Source organism: Panthera onca, chromosome B4 (genome assembly GCF_046562875.1).
Source record: "Panthera onca isolate mPanOnc1 chromosome B4, mPanOnc1 haplotype 2, whole genome shotgun sequence".
NCBI lineage: Eukaryota > Metazoa > Chordata > Mammalia > Carnivora > Felidae > Panthera > Panthera onca.
This window is the reverse complement of record NC_138345.1, coordinates 116,634,436-116,655,598: the sequence shown is the minus strand read 5'-3', so window position 1 is coordinate 116,655,598 and position 21,163 is coordinate 116,634,436. Positions and strand designations below refer to the sequence as shown.

At 39.0% G+C, this 21,163-nt stretch overlaps 1 protein-coding gene across 2 annotated transcripts in view; it reads left to right on the top strand.

The window, feature by feature from the left end:
• CCDC38 (coiled-coil domain containing 38) overlaps window positions 1-21,163 on the top strand; it is a 58,128-nt gene that overhangs the window by 5,728 nt on the left and 31,237 nt on the right. For both annotated transcript variants that reach the window (XM_060656709.3, XM_060656708.3), the window contains exons 2-8: window positions 2,981-3,034; window positions 6,751-6,851; window positions 8,012-8,177; window positions 13,703-13,767; window positions 16,483-16,646; window positions 16,757-16,837; window positions 19,245-19,405. In XM_060656709.3, the coding sequence (XP_060512692.3) occupies window positions 2,995-3,034; window positions 6,751-6,851; window positions 8,012-8,177; window positions 13,703-13,767; window positions 16,483-16,646; window positions 16,757-16,837; window positions 19,245-19,405 (778 nt within the window). In that variant the 5' untranslated portion in view covers window positions 2,981-2,994. The remainder of the gene's footprint in view (window positions 1-2,980; window positions 3,035-6,750; window positions 6,852-8,011; window positions 8,178-13,702; window positions 13,768-16,482; window positions 16,647-16,756; window positions 16,838-19,244; window positions 19,406-21,163) is intronic.

Genomic DNA, 21,163 nt, shown 5'->3' with positions numbered 1-21,163 from the left:
GATTATATCCCCATTTTCTGGAATAGGAATCTGAGGCTCAGAGATGCTAAATAATTAAATGTAGATTCCATGAAGAAACTGTGTTTTTTGTCTGTTGTTGTTTTTAAATTGTCCTGTCTCTGGCAGCCAGAACAGTGCCTGGCACATAGTAGGTACTCAATAAATATTTTTTGAATGTTAAGTGATCTTGCTCACACATCTGTAAATGTCAAACCAACAGGCTTCTCCATTCCAAAGTCTGTATCTTTAATCACCTGCTACAAATGCTTCTGGGACTCTTAGTTCTTCAAGGTGGTTCTTTCAGAGAACTGAGGCAAAATTTAAATAAGGAGCTACAGGTGCTTGGATGGCTCAGTTGGTTAAGCATCTGACTCTTGATTTCAGCTCAGGTCGTGATCTCACTGTTTGTGAGTTTGAGTTGGAGCCCTGAGTGGGGCTCTGCACTGACAGCTCAGAGCCTGCTTGGGATTCTGTCTCTTCCTCTCTCTCTAACCAACTCTCTCTCTCTCTCTCTCTCAAAATAAATAAATTAACATTTAAAAATAAATAAATGGGCAACCTGAAACAGGATGTTTGTCCCATTGCGGGCACACCTATTGCGGGCACATCTTTTTTTTTTCTTCGAATTTTTATTTAAATTCTAGTTAGTTAACATACAATGCAATATTGGTTTCAGGAGTATAATTCAGTGAATCATCACTTACATACAACACCCAGTGCTCATCGTAACAAGTGTCTTTTTTTTTTTTTACCACTTTATTTATTTATTTTTAAATTTACATCCAAGTTAGTTAGCATATAGAGCAACAATGACTTCAGGAGTAGATTCCTTAAGCCCCTTACCCATTTAGCCTACCCCTCCCCACAACCCCTCCAGTAACCCTCTGTTTGTTCTCCATATTTATGAGTCTCTTATATTTGTCCCCCTCCCTATTTTTATATTATTTTTGCTTCCCTTCCCTTAAGTTCATCTGTTTTGTCTCTTAAAGTCCTCATATGAGTGAAGTCATATGATACTTGTCTTTCTCTGACTGATTTTGCTTAGCATAATACCCTCTAGTTCCATCCACGTAGTTGCAAATGGCAAGATTTCATTCTATTTAATTGCAGAGTAATACATATATATATGCCACATCTTCTATATCTATTTATCCATCGATGGACATTTGGGCTCTTTCCATACTTTGGCTATTGTTGATAGTGCTGCTATAAACATTGGGGTGCATGTGTCCCTTCAAAACAGCATACCTGTATCCCTTGGATAAATACCTAGCAGTGCAATTGCTGGGTCATAGGGTAGTTCTATTTTTAATTTTTTGAGGAACCTCCATACAGTTTTCCAAAGTGGCTGCACCAGTTTGCATTCCCACCAGCAATGCAAAAGAGATCCTCTTTCTCCGTATCTTTGCCAACATCTGTTGTTGCCTGAGTTGTTAATGTTAGCCATTCTGACAAGGGCACACCTTTTAAAAAAAATTTTTTTTTTAATGTTTACTTATTTTTGAGAGAGAGACAGAGACGGAGACAGAGACAGAGAGTGGGGGCAGGGGGGACAGAGAGAGAAGGAACCACAGAATCCGAAGGAGGCTCCAGGCTCTGAGCTGTCAGCACAGAGCCCGATGAGGGGCTGGAACTCATGGATCATGAGATCATGACCTGAGCTGAAGTCTGACGTTCAACCAACTGAGCCACCCAGGCACCCCCAGGCACACGTTTTTATATCAAATACTAAACGTCCTTTTTCCTCCCTAATGAAAATATCATTGATACTTTTTTCATTGTAAAAATTACACAAACTCATTGAGAATAACATAAAAAAGTATAAAAATTCAAGAACAGGATTAGGGTGAAGGAAGTCAAACATTTGCCTTTGGTGCAAAGCCTAAAGGGGAAGGCAAAAACAACATTTTTTTTTAAATTTTATTTATTTTGAGAGAGAGTGCATGCACATGAGTGAGCAGGGGAGGGACAGAGAAAGGGGGAGACAGAGAATCCCAAGCAGGCTCCATGCTCAGCATGGACAAAACCAAACATTTTAATTTAATTCACTATTTTTTTAAAATAAAAATTAATGCAAAAAGTTCCACGATGAAAAAAATATCAAAAATGTAAATACAGACAAGATCTGTGGGCCAGGACGCGGGTGTGACAAGTGAGGCATGCACTCTCAGGGTCACATGAATTCACAGTCGAATCCTGTCTGTATTTAAAGTTTTAATATTTTGTTCACCATAGATTTTTTTTTCCTGCATTATCTTGGAATTTTTAAAAAACTTGCATTGACATGTTATTTATCTTGATAACTGAGTTTGGGGGGCTACTTCCTTAAATTTTGCACCTAAACTTAATCCCAGACCTGATAAAAATGAAAGGAGGGGTTGCTCCAAATCAAAGACAACAACTATTAATGTTTGGCTGAACAACTTTTAAAGCATCTGATTTGGCCTGTGTTTTTTAAAACCCACACCATTCCCACCATTTTGAAATATTTTGTTTTTTACTTGTAATATATTGTTAACAGAGCTAAACAGTGACTACAGCATCGTTTTGAGGGGCCACAAGGCGATCCATGTTATGGGTACACCGTAGTTATTTAATCAGTTCCCTGTTTATTAAATAACACGTCAACAAATATTATTGTACATACATTTTTGCCCACTTACCTGATTATTTTCTTGGGATAAGTTCCTAGATTTGGAATTGCTGGGTCAAAGAGTTTACGCATATACTATTTTTAAAAGTAATGAAGGCTATTTGGAACCACTGGTTGTTGAATTTAGCCTCTTTATACAAGGTTTATGGAATTTATTTTTTTTTAAGTTTTTATCTAAATTCCGGTGAGTTAAAAAAAATTCCAGTTAACATGCAGTGTAATATTGATTTCAGGAGTACTATTTAGTGATTCAACACTTCCATACATCACCCGGTGTGCACAGGTTTACAGAATTTATTTTTAATGTATTTCCTTTTCTTTGGACAGGGCCAGGAGACAAAATGTCATCATATTTTTTGCCGATAACCCTGACTCCTGGAGGTAAAGAAGGAATCTGTCAATGAGTTCTTGCTTTGCGCCTGGTATGGTCAGTCTCCATGGTAGACTTGGGAGAGTCGGAAAAGGAGAATGCCACAAGACAAGCATCTTTCTATGTAAAGAGTTTATAAATGGCCTGCTGCTGAGAAAGTTCTCTTCCACTTTTTAATTCTGCAAAGACAAATCTCCACATCAGAAGGGCATTAAGTTGTCATACTTAGCTAGTTTGCTAGGGAATTTCATGACATAAAACAACTCAATTATTTGTCATAATAAAGGTCATGAATAACTACATCTTATCAAAATCTGTCCTCTCCTTTCCTTATCCAGCCTTTCTCTCCTCCTCCTGCTTCTTTACAAATATACAAGGAATTCATATTTATTGGTATAGAAGAATAAATTCTTTTTCACTTACAAATTTGACAAAGATTTGAAAATTGGGTAATGCCAAGAGTATGTTACAGGTAATAGGCATTCCACAGGCATTTTCCATGGGCTAGGGGAAAGTCATACAATGGATTCTCCCTCAGAAACTCCCAGAGAAAACCAAACCAATGCATTCAGTTCAGGCCTCCAGAACTGTGAGAGAATAAATGCCTGATGTTTTAAGCCCCTTAATTTGTGGTGATTTGTTATAGCAGCCCTAGTTCTATGTGACTAGGAAGTAATTCAGGTGGGGAGAAAGGTTGGCTAAGAGCCAATGCTTATAGTGAGTTTATAATTCAGGAAACTTGCTAGAGCAAGTTGAACGCAGCCCTCCAGAATGGTGGTAGCTGTCTGTGTCCCTGCCATGTGACCTTATTTGGAAAAAGGGTCTTTGCAAGTGTAATGGAAGTATCTCAAGATGAGATCATCCCGGATATAAGCCCGGTCCTAAATCCAATGACAAGCGGAAAAAATAGAAGAAGGCCCTGTGAATGGAGGCAGGAGTTACACAGGCAGTGAATGGCTGAAGCCACCAGAAGCTGGAAGGGCTAAGGTGGAGCCTTTGGAGGGATTATAGTCCTGACGACACCTTGATTTTGGACTCCCGAACTCCAGGTCTGTGAGAGAATAAAGTTCTCTTGTCTTAAGCTGCCAAGTTTGTGGTAATTTAGTAGGGCAGCCATAGAAAATTAATATACTTGGTATTCAGAGTTTTAGTTTTTCTATTTCTCTATAACCAAAAAGAATTTGGCTTTGGAGTTAGAAGAGAAAAAATATTTTGTCAATCCAGGATACTTAAACTTGATCAGAGGGGATTAAAATCGGGCATTTAAAATTTTAAGCCACCTAGGGTGGGGTGGACATTAAGTTTGTAAGGTTTTTCTTAGGAGGAGAGAAAGTTGGTGGAGGGAGAGATGTCCAGCCTACCAATGCCTCACCCTTTGGAAGACATCAGTGGTCCCATCCTGGGATGTCAGGTCCAGCTCCGACCTCAGAGTGGTGGTATAGGGTACCACCAGGTCATAGACTGGCAATGCCACTCAACCCTAAGTCCGTTTGGGTCCTTGACTTCTGTTGTCTCCTCCTGAGCCTCAGTCTGTTGGCTCTGCCCTTCTATACTCCTGCTGTCTCCAAGCCCAGCTGCCTGGACTTACCCTCACCTGTCTTTGCTCATGTATCACAAAGCCTAAAATTTCATGTATTGCATTGACATCTTTGAGTTTCACAGATCCCCAAAGGTCGAACTGTAAGTCTCCCTGTTCTTGCCAGATTCGACCTCCACTCAGTGAGAAAGTTTCCCCACCTATTTTCCCCATCAACTGGACCAGTTACACCCCACTGGTCTTCAACCTAATGGGTTTCATAAGTCAATTACATCCTGTTATGGGAAGCAGGGGGCACCTTATCCTCTTATTACTACAAAGCCTGTCTCCTGCAATCCCTGCTGTTTCGCTCTGCTCCTAAGTGCAGTCATGATGTGGTCCTGCATGGCAGGCGGTGTCTTCCTCCCCTGGGCTGGGCATATAAGGGACTAATATCCCAGCATCCCAGATGCTGTCTATCTCATCAGTCCAGTGTTGAGTGTCATATGTTCATCCATCTCATCCTATTTAGGGCAGGGGATCCTTCCTTTACCCACAAGGTGAATAGGAGGTGATCAGAAAATTCCATATTCCATGTTGAGCCAAAGGCTTCTATTCTGTAATTTTCTTTCTTCCTAATCCATTACCTGCAGAAAAATGTGTCTGAGGTTTCTATCCCAGACACTCCCACTTTCCCAACTGAATCCCTGGACAAAGAGCCAATTCTCAGGCAGCCTATAAACTCCAGACCAATAATTCCCAGCCCTGCTGGGAATCTCTTAGCCACTTGGAGAAGAGTGTTGCTTTCAAGACATTCTGATATTTGGGGAGGTGAGAGTAGGTGCAGGGGCTGGGGCAGAGAGATGTGTGTTCAGTTATCCTTTCCTTTTCACTGACTTAAGGTAACAGTTCCAAGCTCCAGTATTCCTGTTTCTGGCCAGTGGTATTTAAAGTCAAAATTTCCACCCCCAAACATTAGGAAGCAATAAAGAAAGAAAAAGAGAAAGACCTTTTATCATTTCAGATTTTATAAATAAAAACAAAAAGTCCATTCAGAAATTCAGTTGACTTCTCTCTCCCTCTCTTCCTCTCCCTTTCCATCTCCCCCCCCCCCCCCACCAAGCCCTTTATAGCCAGGCTTATTTTTTATTAAGTGTACAAGTGTGTGGTTTGTATTCACAGATATTTGCAACCATCACCACAGTCCATTTTAGAACACTTTAATCATCTCAGAAAGAAACCCTGCAGTCCTTAGCCATCACCTCTTACCCTCCTCCATCTCGTCTCCAGCCCTCAGCAACCACTAATCTACATTTTGCCTCCATGGATGTGTCTATTCTAGACATTTCATGAAATATAATGGAATCTTATAATGTAGGGAATTAATGTGGCTTCTGTCACTTAATATATTTCCAAGTTTCATCAGTCTTGTATTATGTATCCTTCTTATGGCCGATTATTATTCCATTGTATGGATATACCACATTTTGTTTAGCCATTCATCAGTTGATGGATATTTGGATTGTTTCTATCTTTTGACCGTTATGTCTAATACTGCTATAAACATTCATGTACAAGTTTCATGTGAACGTACATTTTCATTTCTAGGAGTGGAATGACTGGGTCACATGGCAACCAGATGTTCAGCTTTTTGAGGAACTGCCAGTTTTCCAAAGTGGCTGCACTATTTTGCATTCCCATTAGCAGAACCTTTGAGATTCCAATTCCTCCGATCCTCACCAATACTCATCATTATCTTTGATTTTTTTTTTTTTTTATTTTGAAGACTCTCGAGTCTGGACTGAGGATGTCCCTAAGGATATTGGCTGTGTCTATTGCTGCTGAAATGGTGGTATAAGAGAATGTAGTTGTATTTGTAGTGATGGAAAGAAGCAATATCTTAATGCCTCAAAACATGATCCCACTATCTTGTAATTGGCCCACTTATCTATTCACACAACAAATACAGACTTATCCCCCTTGAAGTACTAAGCACTCTGCTTGATGCCATGGGAAACAGACAGATGAGCTGTGTCTTCTGCCCTTGAGATCCAGGCCCTGCATCCCTGCCTCAGTTGGGGAGGCAAAGGCTGCCTGTGTCCTCCTCAGAGACCCACCTATCCACTTGCTGTACCCTGGCTAGGGGGAGCCTCGCCCTTCTGGTCAACAGAGCAGGGATGACAGATGTTTCTCTTTCCTTTTTTTTAACAGATAAAGGAAAAGAAGACTCAGTCAAAAAGGAAAGGCCATATAAGATCTTTTTCAAAGATCTCTTTCTTTTCAAAGAAAATGAAGTGGCAGCAAAGAAAAAGGTAAAGTTTTGTTAAAGCCTAAACCCAATTAATGTTAGAAACCTATCCTCCTATCTATCACTTTTATTAATTTTGCTGGGTTAAGACATGGAGTCAGATGTCTGTGTATGCTTTGCACACTGTGCTGGAGTATAAGCACACACAAAAGGAACATCATCTAACAGTAAAGACCTAGGGATCACCACCTACTGGGGGAAGACAGACGCACCATGACAATGGCATATGACAAGTATGGTATACCCCACTTCACTGATTCTAATGTTCATATTTTTTTCACATTTTCTCATTCCTGAAATTGGGATCCAGCATATATAGATGGGGTGCCATGCATAATTGGCAATGCATAAAGTGATAGTGCAGCTACAATAAGTGACATCTTAGACTTGATAAAATACAGTAATAGAGGCATACAAAAGAAATGTAGAGAAAGGAGTGCCCATCCTTGTTGGAGAGAAGGGTGGTGGTGGTGATGGTGGTGGTGTGTGCCCTGCAGTTAATCTCACTACTTATATTATTGTACCTTATATTACACAATTTGGATTTCATGAGGTTGGCTTTCCTTATTCCTAGAGGTAAAGATTGGTTATAGGATTTTTAAAATCCTAATTAGAATGAAAAAGTATCTAGAAATGCTCACTAACTGATTCATCTGTAAGGTGATGGTTTCATGCTTGAGTTGTATAGTTTTATTGAAAATCCAAAATTAAATTGAGCAAAGATTCTGAAACTGAAAGGCTGATTTCTTCCTGTCTACTGGAGAGGTCCATTTCCTCTCAAGTTTTCAATTCAATTCCACAGAACCAGTCCTTTCAAAATAGTGGAATTTCCAAGTTACCTGCAGTTTGGGCAAGATAAGATTAAAAAATGAAAATGAAAATAAAGCCAGAGCACTTTCCAGTCTCATATTTGTGAAGCACCTGTTTGGGAAATGTTCAATGTCTTTATATCTGTGCTCAGCTTCCTAAGAGAAGGAACTGAAAATTAGACCCAGTCCTTCAGAGTTAAGAACTCAAAGTTGCTTGTTTAATGTATCACTACTGAGAAATATATCAGTAATGAGAACAAGACTTGTTGTAAATGACATTTTTATATATGATCACTATTTTTAAAGACAACATTTTATGTAGTAAAAATTCCATTAAGCTTTTCCACTTGGGCAGGAAAAAATTATAAACCGCAGCATGAGAGTCTACCAAAAGTCTACTTTTTCATCTCGAATGAAGAGTCGTTCACACCTGGGCCAAAGAGCATTCTACTCTGACACAGCTGGTGACTCATTTGAAAAATTTGGGCTAGATCCCACTCTTATTCTCAGATTAACAGAAGGTAAGTCTAAATTACTGGTTAAGAACATTGTTTTGAATATTTACTGTTAATGTCAGGTTTGAGGGCTTTTCTGGAGGTAAAAAAAAAAAAGTATACTATCTCATACTATGGTGGGGAAGCCTTTGTAAATGGGGGCTGAGAGTTGGGAGAAAAATCTATTTTAAATAAGAAAACACACTTTTCCAAGAAATAGACTGTTACTCCTTTTCATGGTTCTAAGGAAGAAAGTCACTCCCAAAATGATACAGTATTAAAGGTTATGGCATGGGCCATTTAAACTCGTTTCTAGATGTAGAAATATATGAAAACTTTCTAAGAGAAGTCTTGATTTTCCAGGCCATAAAACTCACATATCCGGAATCAGGATGCTTAAGAGCCTTGTTGTTGCAAAGACATAACCTGTTTCAAGGGCACTTGAAGGCAACATGTTGTTATTATAGGCTTTTAATTCTTGCTCTATGAAAAAGGGCAACTTGTTCATCAAAATGTCATGGACATTTCTTACTTATTGAATCAAGAAGTGCCTACAAATGACATAGAAAGCAGTTGGAAGCCAATGACATTGATATGATTAATGCTAGGATGATGGGGGTCATAAAATCTTCCCCCCAAATAAGTTTTGTCCACATTTTTAAACTAAAATTAAAAGGAAGGAAGGAAGATACATTGAATGCGCAGGATTTGTTGTGGAAACTTAAAAATTTTGGTAACTTTCCCAAATTGTGATAAAAGAAAATCTTTAGGGAACAAAAAAACAAAACGAAACAAAAAAAAACCAGCCACTTAGGAAAGAACTTTGGAGACTATAATTAGTGTAGAAGAAGAAAGCCACATTATCTCTTTTTAGAAGATCTTAGAGGCACGTATCCTGCACATAGTTGTATGAAAAAGTGCGAGTGACAGGCAACATAGTGATATCAGTGACTATACCTCTAGTAGGGAATAGCTAGGTTCAGTAGTGTGCCTCATAGTTTACCTTTGTAGAATGGTGATCCTTAAGTTATCAAGAGCACTTAAAATGATATGGGATATGTTTTAGAGTTCTACACAAAGTGGCCACCTTCAAATATCCTTGTGACACTACCACTTCTGAGACACCTAGCAAGTGTGGTTTTGCAGATGACCCGGTTTAACACCATGCCAGTTGACAGAGGAGTTACTGGCCTCTTAAGAGTAAATGACATACAGTAAACTCTCAAAAAGGAAATGGTACAATCGTTTGGTATTATCCAAGGCAATTTGGGCTCTGTTAACAATGGAAATCAGGTTGTCAGTTTCTGCCAGTTACACAGTTAAGCAGTTTGGACATTTTCATTGAAAATAAATCCCCCTCTGACTCTTTCCAATCAAGAGTTGATTTGGTTGAAACCCCCATTTCCCAACCTTACATTGCCTGCCTGGATCCTCATTAGAAACAGACCCACATGATGTGAAATGAGCAAGTGACCCCTACTTTGGGAGCCCAGTTATTTTATTTTTCTGAATGCAATAGCAGCCAACTGCTAGATCACCTCAAAAAATTACACAGAAACTGTCATAGACAGATTGGTTAGGCTGCATAATAGATGTGTCATTTCCACCTAAATGCAGCTGGCAGCTTGACTTTGGTTTTACTCTCAAAGGGCAACACCTCTTGACCACATCCCCAGTGAGTGATGAGGTATTCCGGTGTTGAGGAACACTAGTGCTTCCGGGAGGGCTTTATCATACGTGGTCTCTTTGTCAAAAACCTTCCAGATAGCTAGAAGAGCCAAAATGGGAAACCCACTACAACCAGTCTATTTAGGCGTGGAAGAATAAAATCACACCAAGTCAGCCAGATAGTATCATGTTAAAGTAGCCTAAGGTGGTAAGCATGACTATAATATTTACTAAAAGGACAGTATAGAATTTTTTTTTATCTAAAAAAGCCAAACTCATAGAAACAGAGTGGATTGGTTATTGCCAAGGACTGGGGAGGGGGGAAAATGGCAAGATGTTGATCAAAGGGTAAAAATTTCCAGTTATAAGATAAGTAAGTTCTGAAGATCTGACGTATAGCATGGGGACTACAGTTAACAATACTGCATCATATACTTTAAAGTTGCCAAGAGTAGATCTTAAATGTTCTCACCACCACCACCACAACAAAATGGTAGTAATGTAAGGCAAAAGGTGTGTTAACTAATCTTATTATGGCAATCATTTTATAATATATGTGTATCAAATCATCATGTTCTACATTTTAAACTGAAACAATGTTATATGCCGATTATATCTCAATACAGCTAGAAAAAAAGTATCTGTTCCTACATACTCTGGCATTTCTCTTTGAATTCTAGACTTGATATTTATCAGTCTCTGTATAAGTTTAGCATACACAGAATTTGTCTCCAAAATTCCTCCAAATTTAAAAAATTTAAAATTAATTTGGAATTTAAAAAACTCCAAAATTAAAAAAAATCATTCCTTTCATGTGATCTGTGCTCTGCGAGGACAAAAGGAAAAGATAGGATGTGTCATACACTATTGAAATGTTTCTAATAAATTCTATTGGTGAAAAAACAGAAAGAACAGTGTAAGTTTTTTTTTTTTATGTTGAAATTGATTCCAATTCATCTGACCCATCACAAGTGACCAAATCAAAGCTACAGAAAGCACTTTCATGCTTTTTTTCTATTAAAAATGTTTTTTAAATAAATTGAGACTGAATCTAATCAAACAAACGTGGGAGATTGAGCACATGTTAAATAATACCATGAGGATGCAATCTCGTTATAAAGGAAATTCTACAGGGAAATTGATCTGGTTTCTTAAACCAATAAATGGCATGGAATAAAGGAAGTGTTTATGGGGGGATGGGGATGGAAGTTACACATAAAAAATTGACTTCAGGACTTATGCCAACCAAACTGATCTTTGTTTATATTTTAACTTTTTTAATTCTAAAAAGTTATTTTTGAGACAACTGGAGAAATCTGAACCCAGAGTAGGTAAAGATGATACTAAGGAATTGTTCATTTTGTTTGGTATGATAGTTGTATTATGACTATGTTTTAAGACTCTTTTATATGATGGAGTTACATACTAAAGGGTTTATGGATTCAATGGTAACAATGGTTTGGATTTGTTTTAAAATATTCCAGTGAGGGGCGGGGCACCTGGGTGGCTCAGTCAGTTAAGCGGCCCACTTCAGCTCAGGCCATGATCTCCACTCTGTCAGTTCAAGCCCCGCATCGGGCTCTGTGCTGACAGCTCAGAGCCTGGAGTCTGCTTCGGATTCTGTGTCTCACTCTCTCTCTGCTCCTCCCCTGCTCACACTTTTGTCTCTCTCTCTCTCTCTCTTTCTCTCAAAAGTAAATAAACATAAAAAAAATTTTTTTTAAAATTCCAGTGAGGGGGAGAGTGAGGGGTGGCAATAGATGAAACAAGATTAGTAAAATGTTGATTGTGTTGAAGTAGGTGATAGGTACATGGCAGTTCATTTTATGACTCTAATTTTATGAATGTTGAGGATTTTTTATAATCAATTTGTTTATGCATTAAAAAGAAAACTATGTTATAACCAGGTGCTTATTCCTTTCACATATGTTATTTTACTTAATCCTCAACAAAATGCTGTTAGATATTTTTGCCTCCTCTCCTCCTCTGATGAAAATTGCCCAATGAGGTTGAATCACTAATTCAAGGTCACTAGGTGGAACAGAACTCAAACCAATGTCTGACTCCAAATCTTGTTGTTTGTTACCCATAATCACAGGACTATTAATGATTATAATAATCATAATTGCTATCATTACTGACCTGGGAAAATTAAGCGATTACTCGTTCGAATTGTATTTTTAATAATAGCTAGCGATTAAGAAGCTATGATGTGTTTCTTAGCATGTTGCCTCACTTCCTTCTCGCAACACCACTATGAGGTAGAAATTATAGTAATGATCCATTAGGCTACCTTATGCTGTGGTCATAAACCATTTCTAAATTTCAGTGGCTGACAACAACAGAAGTTTATTTCTCATTCACCTTTCAACTTTGGTGCTTTTCATTGGGTCCTGCACTGAAGGAACAACCCCTGTCTGATATGTTGCTGGAGTTATTGCAGAAGGAGAAAGAGAGAACCAGTGGTGGTTCTTAAAACTTGTGCTTGGTAGCATCACAGATCACTTCCTCTTGTATTGCATGAGCCAAATCCAGTCAATGGTCAAGCCTGATACGGGGCAGGGTGGGGTGGTAAGGGGGAGATAATCTTCTTACAGAGGGGGCAGAAAATAGTTTGGAACAATAATACAATTTACCACAATTAGTGTCCTCATTTTTGCTGATGGGAAAACTGAGGCTTGGAGAGGGTGAGTAATTTACTCACATCCTCATAGCTAGTAAGAGGCAGAGGCAGAATACGGTCCAAGACTGTGGGCTTCCTTCCTAGTGCATGCAGTACAGGCTCACTGGTCATTTGGGAAACAAGATTTTTTTGAGCATCTGTGTGGTTCAATCGGTTAAGTGTCTGACTCTTGGCTTTGGCTCAGGTTATGATCTCACGGTTCATGGGTTTGAGCCCTGTGGGATTCTCTCTCTCTCCCTCTCTCTGCCTCCCCAGCTCGTGCTCTCTCTCTCAAAAATAAACTTTAAAAACAAACAGAAAAACACTACTTTCTACTTCTATTTACATTTTAATCAAAAGACTTTGTTCTATACCACATTCTGGTGGTTCTTCATGAAGTGAACATTATTGAAATGCAGCCTATGTATAATTTTTCTAGAACGAAGAAACCTTGAAAGGAAACTGATCTTTTTGATTGCTAGATAGTAAAGGCTAGATAGTAAATTTTCTTTCCTGCCGTAAATTTGGTTTGTGACCCCCAAGAACACTTTGCCAAAGGACTTCAGTTTTATATATCTAGATTGGCCAAAACACTAAGATTTAAAACAGCTCAGTCTTCTTTAGCACAGGCTGAGGAGTCATATGCCCGTTCCACCACATGTTAGCTCTATTATCTTGGGCAAGTATCTTGACATCTCTGAGCTCACATATAGAATGGGGATAGAAATATGTACCTCGTTGGGGTTATTGTTAAAATTAAATAAAGTAATCTATTTAAATTGCCGAGGGGCAAATGGGTGGCTCAGTTGGTTAAGTATCCCACTCTTGATTTCGGTTCAGGTCATGGTCTCACTGACAGTGCAGAGCCTGCTTGGGAGTATCTCTCTCTCCTCTCTCTCTGCTCCTTTCCAGCTCACACACACACACACACACACACACACACACACACAAACATTCAATCTCTCTCTCTCAAAATAAATAAACATTAAAAAAATAAAGTGTCTAATAAAGTTCTTGGAATATGATGGACATAAAATCAATGATAGTTACTATTATGAAATCAGCTTTTGAGTGATTAGGAAAAATGTTTATTTGAAGGTATAATGATTTTTTAAGGTCAGATACATACTGTATACAGTGATTTAATTACTTGGCTTTTGTTTTATACAGGCTTTTGAGGGATAATGAATTAAACCTAAGTCTATTTCCATTTTCTTTGAAGGTGCAGACACAAAAAGGACCATTCATGAATTTATTAATGACCAGAGAGACAGGTTTCTGCTGGAGGTAGTAAAAATAATTTCTTTCTTCCTTCCATTAGTCAAATAGAAGACTTCTTGCGTAGCATTGCCAACTTTTCACCTTGACATTTTATTTTTCCACTACAGTCTCCAGAGCTACTGTCCCTCCTATCCTTTCCTAAACAACTCCAGTTGGGCTTTCGTCCTCATCAGTCTACCAAAACTACTTTGTCAAGGTTACCAGTGACCTTCCCATCGCCAAGTTCAATTTGTCATTTCATAGTCTTCCTTTTACTTCCCGTCAGCAGCACTTAGGTCATTTGGTCATTTCTTCTTTCTTGAAATGCTTTTTTTGGTTGGTTTCCAATACCCACTGTCTCTTAGTTCTTCTTCATCACTGGCTGCTCACTCCTTCACAGTTTTCTTTTCCGGTTCCTCTTTTCTCCAATCTCCAAATGTTGGAGTGCCCCAGGGCTCACTCCTCACCCTGTACTCTATCTACACCCCTCCGGGCCCATGGCTTTAAATTCCGCTTCCCTATTAACAACTTGCAAATTTATTTCTCTACCTGATCCTCTTCCCTGAACTCCAGACTTACAAAGGCAACTACGGTTCTTAACGGCTCCATTTGGATGCCCAATAGGCACCTCAGACTTCACAAACTCAGACTTTCCAAAAGTTTGTCCCTTCTATACTCTTCTCTACCCCTGAAAATCTCCATCTCATGTAGTGATCCCATTGCAGTGAGTAGCAATTTTACGTTTCCAGTTGCTTGGGACAAAAATATTGAAGCTATCCTCAACTCTCCTACTTACAACCCAGCTCCAAATATACTTTCAAATATATTTTTCCCAATATATCCATAATCACACTACTTTTCATGACCTCCCCTGCTGCAACTGTAGTCCACGTCACCAATATCTCTTGTGCAAATTACTGTTATAACTTCTGAACACTGGTCTCCTGCTTCCGCTTTTGCTCCCTACACTCAGTCTGTTCTCCACACAAAGGTAGGAGTCTTTTCTCCACACATGCTCCTCCTCTGCTGAAGACCTCTAGTGACTTATCTGTCCCTGGCTTGTTCTCTCTCTCTCTCTCTCTCTCTGACCTCATTCCTACCACTCCCCACCTTGCTCATTCTCCTCTAACTACACTGGCCTCCTTGCTGTTCTTAGGACACACCAATCTTGCCCTTGCCTCAGGGCCTTTGCACAGAAGGCTCTTCCTTCTGGGAGGAACATTCCTCCCTCAGATATCCCCATGATTTGGTCCCTATTTCCTTCCAGTTTCTCTTTAATTTTCACCAAATCAGGGAGGCATTTCTTGGCTCTACATAATGGCAACCCTCTGCCTTTGCCCCCCTTGCCCATTGGACCACTTATCCCCCTGTAATGGACTCCCCGCTCCACTGGAATGTATATCCCATAAAAGCAAATCTGTTTATTTTGTTCATTGCTCTGTTAGCACCACTTGAAACAGTCCCAGCACACAGTAGGCACTCAATAAATACTTGTCAAGTAATGAATGAAATTTGTTTTGTTATAAATCTGGGGTAATTATTGATATTTCTTTAAAATCTCCTCATTTAAATATTTTAAATTCACTTTTATTATGTGACTTTATAATTTCTTTTTCCTGCACGGCATTAAAAACCCAAGCAAATTCTTACATTATGTACTAAAAAAATAAAACCTAGATGTCAAAGTTTATTTTGGGATCTAAACAGGGCTCTTGGAGGCTGGTTAAACACCCCTACCCTTGGGCAGCTTGGAGAAATGTGTTATAGGCATGGCAGGGAAACCTGATTCTTTCCTGCTACTTCCTAATGGAGGAGACTTTGTGACTACAGACAGCACAATTTCTCAATGCCCAGAAATACTGGAGGGCTATTGTGGATAATACCAGATGGACCTGCTCTTTGGAGGGACATGTAGCTTTTTTCATTTTTATTTTTATTTCTTAGCATAGAGCCTGAGGGGATATGCAGCTACTTTTGATTTGTGGGGCACAGCCATTTGGGAACAATACTGAGCTCTTCATAAAAGTGAAAGAAAGGAAACAGTCTCCTGGTGGTCCCCAAATAAATTCCCTCATGAGATAAAGGCTATGTAGTCTCAAGACTTGGCATGCTTTTATTTCTTTTCCAATGTTTTATTTTTATTTTTGAGAGGGAGAGAGCATGAGTGGGGGAGGGGCAGTGAGAGAGGGGGACAGAGGACGGGAAGTGGGCTCTGTGCTGACAGCAGTGAGCCAATGTGGGACTCGAACTCAGGAAGCATGAGATCATGACCTGAGCTGAAGTTCGACACTCAGTCAACAGCCACTTGGGAGCCCCCATGCTTTTATTTCTAATACAAGTGATCACTTAGTATGCAATTTATTTTACCCTTTATTATGAGACTATTGAAATGTAGTAGCAATGGGGGAACACCTGGGTGGCTCCATCGGTTAAACGGTTAAGTATCTAACTCTTGATTTCAGCTCAGGTCATGATCTCATGGTTCATGAGTTCGAGCCCCACATCGGGCTCTGCGCTGAAGGTACAGAGCCTGCTTGGGTTTCTCTCTCTCTCTCTCTCTCTCTCTCTCTCTCTCTCTCTCTTTCTCTGCCTTTCTCCATCTCATGCTTGCTCTCTCTTTCTAAATGAATAAATAAATAAGTAAATAAATAAACTTAACAAAAAAATTACTTTGAAAGAAATGTACTAGCAACGGGCTAGAAACGTGGAATAATGTTGCACTTCTGTTTTCAACATTCCTAGTATGCTCTCTCAACCAAAAGAAATACAATTAAAAAATTTGAAAAACTCATAGCAGTGAAGGAACAGCAACTCATAAAAGCAGAAAAAAAGCTCCAAGAAGACGCCATGGCCTTTGAAGAGTTCCTTCGAGAAAATGACCAGAGATCTGTAGACGCCCTTAAAATGTTCGTGTTTTCACTCTAGCCAAATTGCCTTTTTTCCTCCGTCTTTCTTTTTAGTTTCTCAGAACACAATACAACACAAAACAAACTAACAAATCTCTGTTACTTTTCAGTGCAGCACAGGAAACTATAAACAAACTCCAAATAACAGCAGAGCTAAAGAAAGCAAATATGGAGGTACAGGCAGTGAAAAGGTGAGCCCAGGGTGCCATCTTTTCCTTCTCAAATCTCCATGCCCCATTGAAACCTACTTGTGCCTAGCAAGACCTGGGTGGGAATATTCCTTATCTATTGATGATTCCATAAGTATGACCTCATTTTTAAAATAAGTAATGTGTTAATCAAGGATCGTCTGTCTCTGCCTGGGTATCAGAGTACAGTGACCTCTGGTTGAAAAGGTTCCTCTAACTTGTCAATATAAAAGCCTAGAAACTGGTTGAAAAGAAGCAAGCCAACATTAAGAGTAAACCATAAATTATTTTCTCAGTGCCCTCTTTCATTCATTCTAAGGCATTTTTCTTCCCACATTTTAACATCTCTGAAGTTGGGATTCAATTTTACAGCCATCTTAAAACTATAATTGGCAAAATTTTTTATATTTATACTTACACTTAGTTGAACCTAGAATCGATATTAAAAACTGGGATCTATAATGACAAAAATTACAGGAGGGGAAAGCTGGGATAAAACTATTATACCACTCACCACAATCTTTTTTTTTTATTTTCAAGCCCAGATGTTTTCTTCTGTAGTCAAGTGTATCTCATTTGATCTAATTTCAAATATCTAAAGAAGCTTCCTTCTATCATCATTCTTGGACAGTAGTTTCATGACCCAGGAGACACTAGCCTTTGTATCAAGTCATGCTAAAACTTGTTTTCTTTTCTTTTTGAGGATTTGATGCTTAACTTTCCTCTAAAACCAAGTCCTAGATTTTTCAGAAAAGAGGACAACACCTTCTCTAAAATACAATAAACGAAGTGGATGGTAGTTTCTTTGAAACCAATTGCTACTAACAGAATGTGTGTTTTCAAACACATTCTGGCTACAGAAGCCTCTTCTATTTTAGGAGCCTAAAGTTGAAGGCATTCCAAGGTGGAGAATTCCCTTCCCTCCTTCCTCCATCACATAATTAGAAGATTCTGTTCTATTTCTAGAACCAGAGTAGCAGCCTCTATGTTTGCATAGAGTACTGCATTTTTGCACAATGGCAAAATGGCCTTATTGAAAAGAACTTGCTTATTTTTTATGTGTCTCCTCATCCTAGAAAGGTGTAAAAGGCAATGAAAAACAATCTGGTAACAGCACAGAGGAGGCAGGCAACTGCTATTTATTGCCTTTTTTTTTAAGTTTATTTATTTATTTTGAGAGGTGAGAACACACAAGGAGAGGGAGGGGCAGAGAGAGAGAGAGAGAGAGAGAGAGAGAGAGAGAGAGTGAATCCCAAGCAGGTTCCATGCTCCTCCCTCTGATGAGGGGCTCAATTCTATAACCCTGGGATCGTGACCTGAGCCAATATCAAGAGTCAGACGCTCAACTGATTGAGTCACCCAGCCTCCTCTCCCTTTTCTCTCTTTATGGGCCTCAGATCGCCCAGGAAGTTCCTCCACTGCAGGTAGGGCTGGAAATCTGTTCACAATGCAAAAGGGAGCTTGTTCTGAAGCTTTTGCTTGGAAGCTGTGCAATTCCAGCCATTTGAATCTTGTTTCTTGCAGAACATCTGGGAGGCTTTCAGACTAAAAATAAAGTGGTGGTAGAATGAGGGACTCCCAACATCTTTCACCTGGTGATATGTGAGCCAGCCATTTATTGACTCTTGAATATCACTCTCACATCAGGGCTTAAGGAAGGCACTGACTGAGAAAAGTACTGAAGCTGAGGATATTGATACAGGAGTAATATTGATAGAGATATCGAAGAGGGGATGATTAAGGAAGCTTCGAAGGACAACTGTGAAGCTCCCTTTCATGAGGGCCTTCATTGTTAGTTTAAACATTCTTTGAGAATCCACTTTGTAACATAATTATGGGAAAGTAATCTGAGGCTGAGGGGAAAGGTTTTCAGTCCAAGTCACTGGATTTTGTTGGCGAGAGCTCGGGCATCTGAGTCTGTCGGACCTGGATTTGAGCGCTGGTTCTGCCGTTTACTAGACAGATGACTTTGCACGTCATTCATTTCTTCTTCCAAAAGACAGGAATGATACTATTTTAAAGCTGTAGCGTGTCCTGAATATTGCCCCCACTTCCTAGTAGGAGCTCACTGAGTGTTCGTTTTCTTTATTTTTCTTACATAAGTCCCATCTTTAGCTACCTTCTAATTTTTTCCTATGTCTAAAATTGAATACATTTCCCTCAGAAATAAATAAGTAGAGTAAAACTATCATCAGTCTATTCTGTGAGTGCATACCCGTGGCATATTTCATTCAAATAGCATTCCTACGTGGTTTTTTCTTATCTCATCATATGACCGTACTTACAATGTTTATTAAATAAATTATTATTCAAATATATAATCAAAGGAACAGATTTTATAAAACCTTTTAAAAAAATGAACATACTTTCAGTGGATATTTTTAATGATACCTTTGTTTCTTTTGAGTAGTGAGATAGCAAAAACAGAATTCCTCCTTAGAGAATACATGAAATATGGATTTTTTCTGCTGAAATTGTCTCCAAAACACTGGCAAATCCAGCAAGCGCTGAAAAAGGCACAGATGACAAAAAGTAGAGAAAGTATGAATGTCACTCTTCTGGTATTAACAAGTGAGTCACGTATTCTTAATTTCAATGAAGTAAATATCCCTAATTCTCAAATATTCTGCCTCAATATTTATTTGTTCTTTATTAAATAGTCAAAATTTCTATTTTAAGCAGAACCTGAACAAGGATTCCCACTCTCTCTGATATTATAAATTATTAATTTGGAAACTCAAGTTAATTTCAGATATAAAGCAATAAAAAGATATACATAGAGAAATAGAAAATATTTATTTGCAGATGATATGATAGCATACCTAGAGCCCCCTCACCCTCCTATACGAAATCTGAAAAGCTATTTGATTTTATTATAGGTTTCTGCAGAGTAAATGGACACAAACTCAATTATACTTTACTAACCTCACATATTAACTTAGATAGACTAACTTTATTAACCAGAAAATATACAAGAAAATCAAATTCAAGAAGGCAACAATAGCCTTAATTGTGTGACCTGGAGATTTGACAAAAAGAGAACTATGTCGTGTTTTTAGAGAGGAAGGTTGATATTGCAAAGGTGCCAATTTTTCTGAAATTAATGTATAAGTTTTGTGGAATTATAATAAAAATGTTACCAAAAACTTGCCAGGCAATTGAGTGTTGGTTGGGGAGAACTTTGCACAATGATTCTGAGGTCCATCTAGAAAGATAAATACTTCTAAAGTTAAAAGAGAATATAGGGTGTTACTAATCTTTTAAGGAATAATATCACAAAGTCTCAGAAGTTAACACAGCATTGGTACTGGTGTTAGGAAATTAGCTTGATGAACCAGAAATAGATGTATTATATAGAAGAACTAAGTAAGTGATCAAAATGGGGTTGCAAATCAAAGAGGAAAACTACCTCTTCCAGCAACATTGGGGTAACAAGGACCAGACTCACCCTCCTGCCTAAAAAAAAAAAAAAACCTGAAAAATATATGAAACAACAGGTTTCAGGTATGAGGCATCAAGGAGAGAAGCAAGGAGAGAAGATGATCCGTGAGAGAGGAGAGACAAATGAAAAGAGCCCAATGAAGGCCTCAACATACTGCCTGGGGAGCTTTTCCAGGGTGCAAGGTCAGGAGGAGGAGCCTAGCAGTCCCCATGAATTGAAAAGAGAGCTACAGGTCCAGGGAGGCTGGAGTTCCCTGAGCAGAGTAATGGAGAGGAGAGAGCTACAGAGAGTTCTCGGCAGAGTCTTCAGCTGAGAGCTGATCCTGAGACTCCGGGGTAAGAGCATTTACCCCATAGAAGTCAGTAAACTACAAATCAGGGGGAAGTCTTTTCCGGAGAGCTGACTGTTAATATTTACCAGCGCACCAGGGATGGCTTCTCTACTCAGTTCCCTGTATCTCTCCCTGTGCTGTGATGAAATTAGATCATCTTTCAGAGTACGGAGCAGAGTGATGGCACTTGGCTAAACTCAGTACACAGTGTTTAACAAGAGATAAAACAAAAAGAAGGGAAAGCCAGGAAGTATTTGCATTTAGCAGCTTAAAATCTAGTGCTCCTAGATTTGTCCTTTAACTGAAGGATGCTCAGAAACCAGTGAGTCCCTCAGTCCAGAGTGAGTGGCTGACACTGGGATTACAGAGTTTATGACAAACTGATGCAGAGACCTCTCTGCAGAGAGACCTCCTCATGTCCCCTAGGTCCATTCCCATCCATTCTGCCTGTTCAGAGACCAGCACTTGCCGTCTGCATCGTTCATTGCTTGTTGCAATACTCCCATCCTCTATTTCTGTCTCTGTACGTTTTCACCATGAGACGAACTTCATTCCC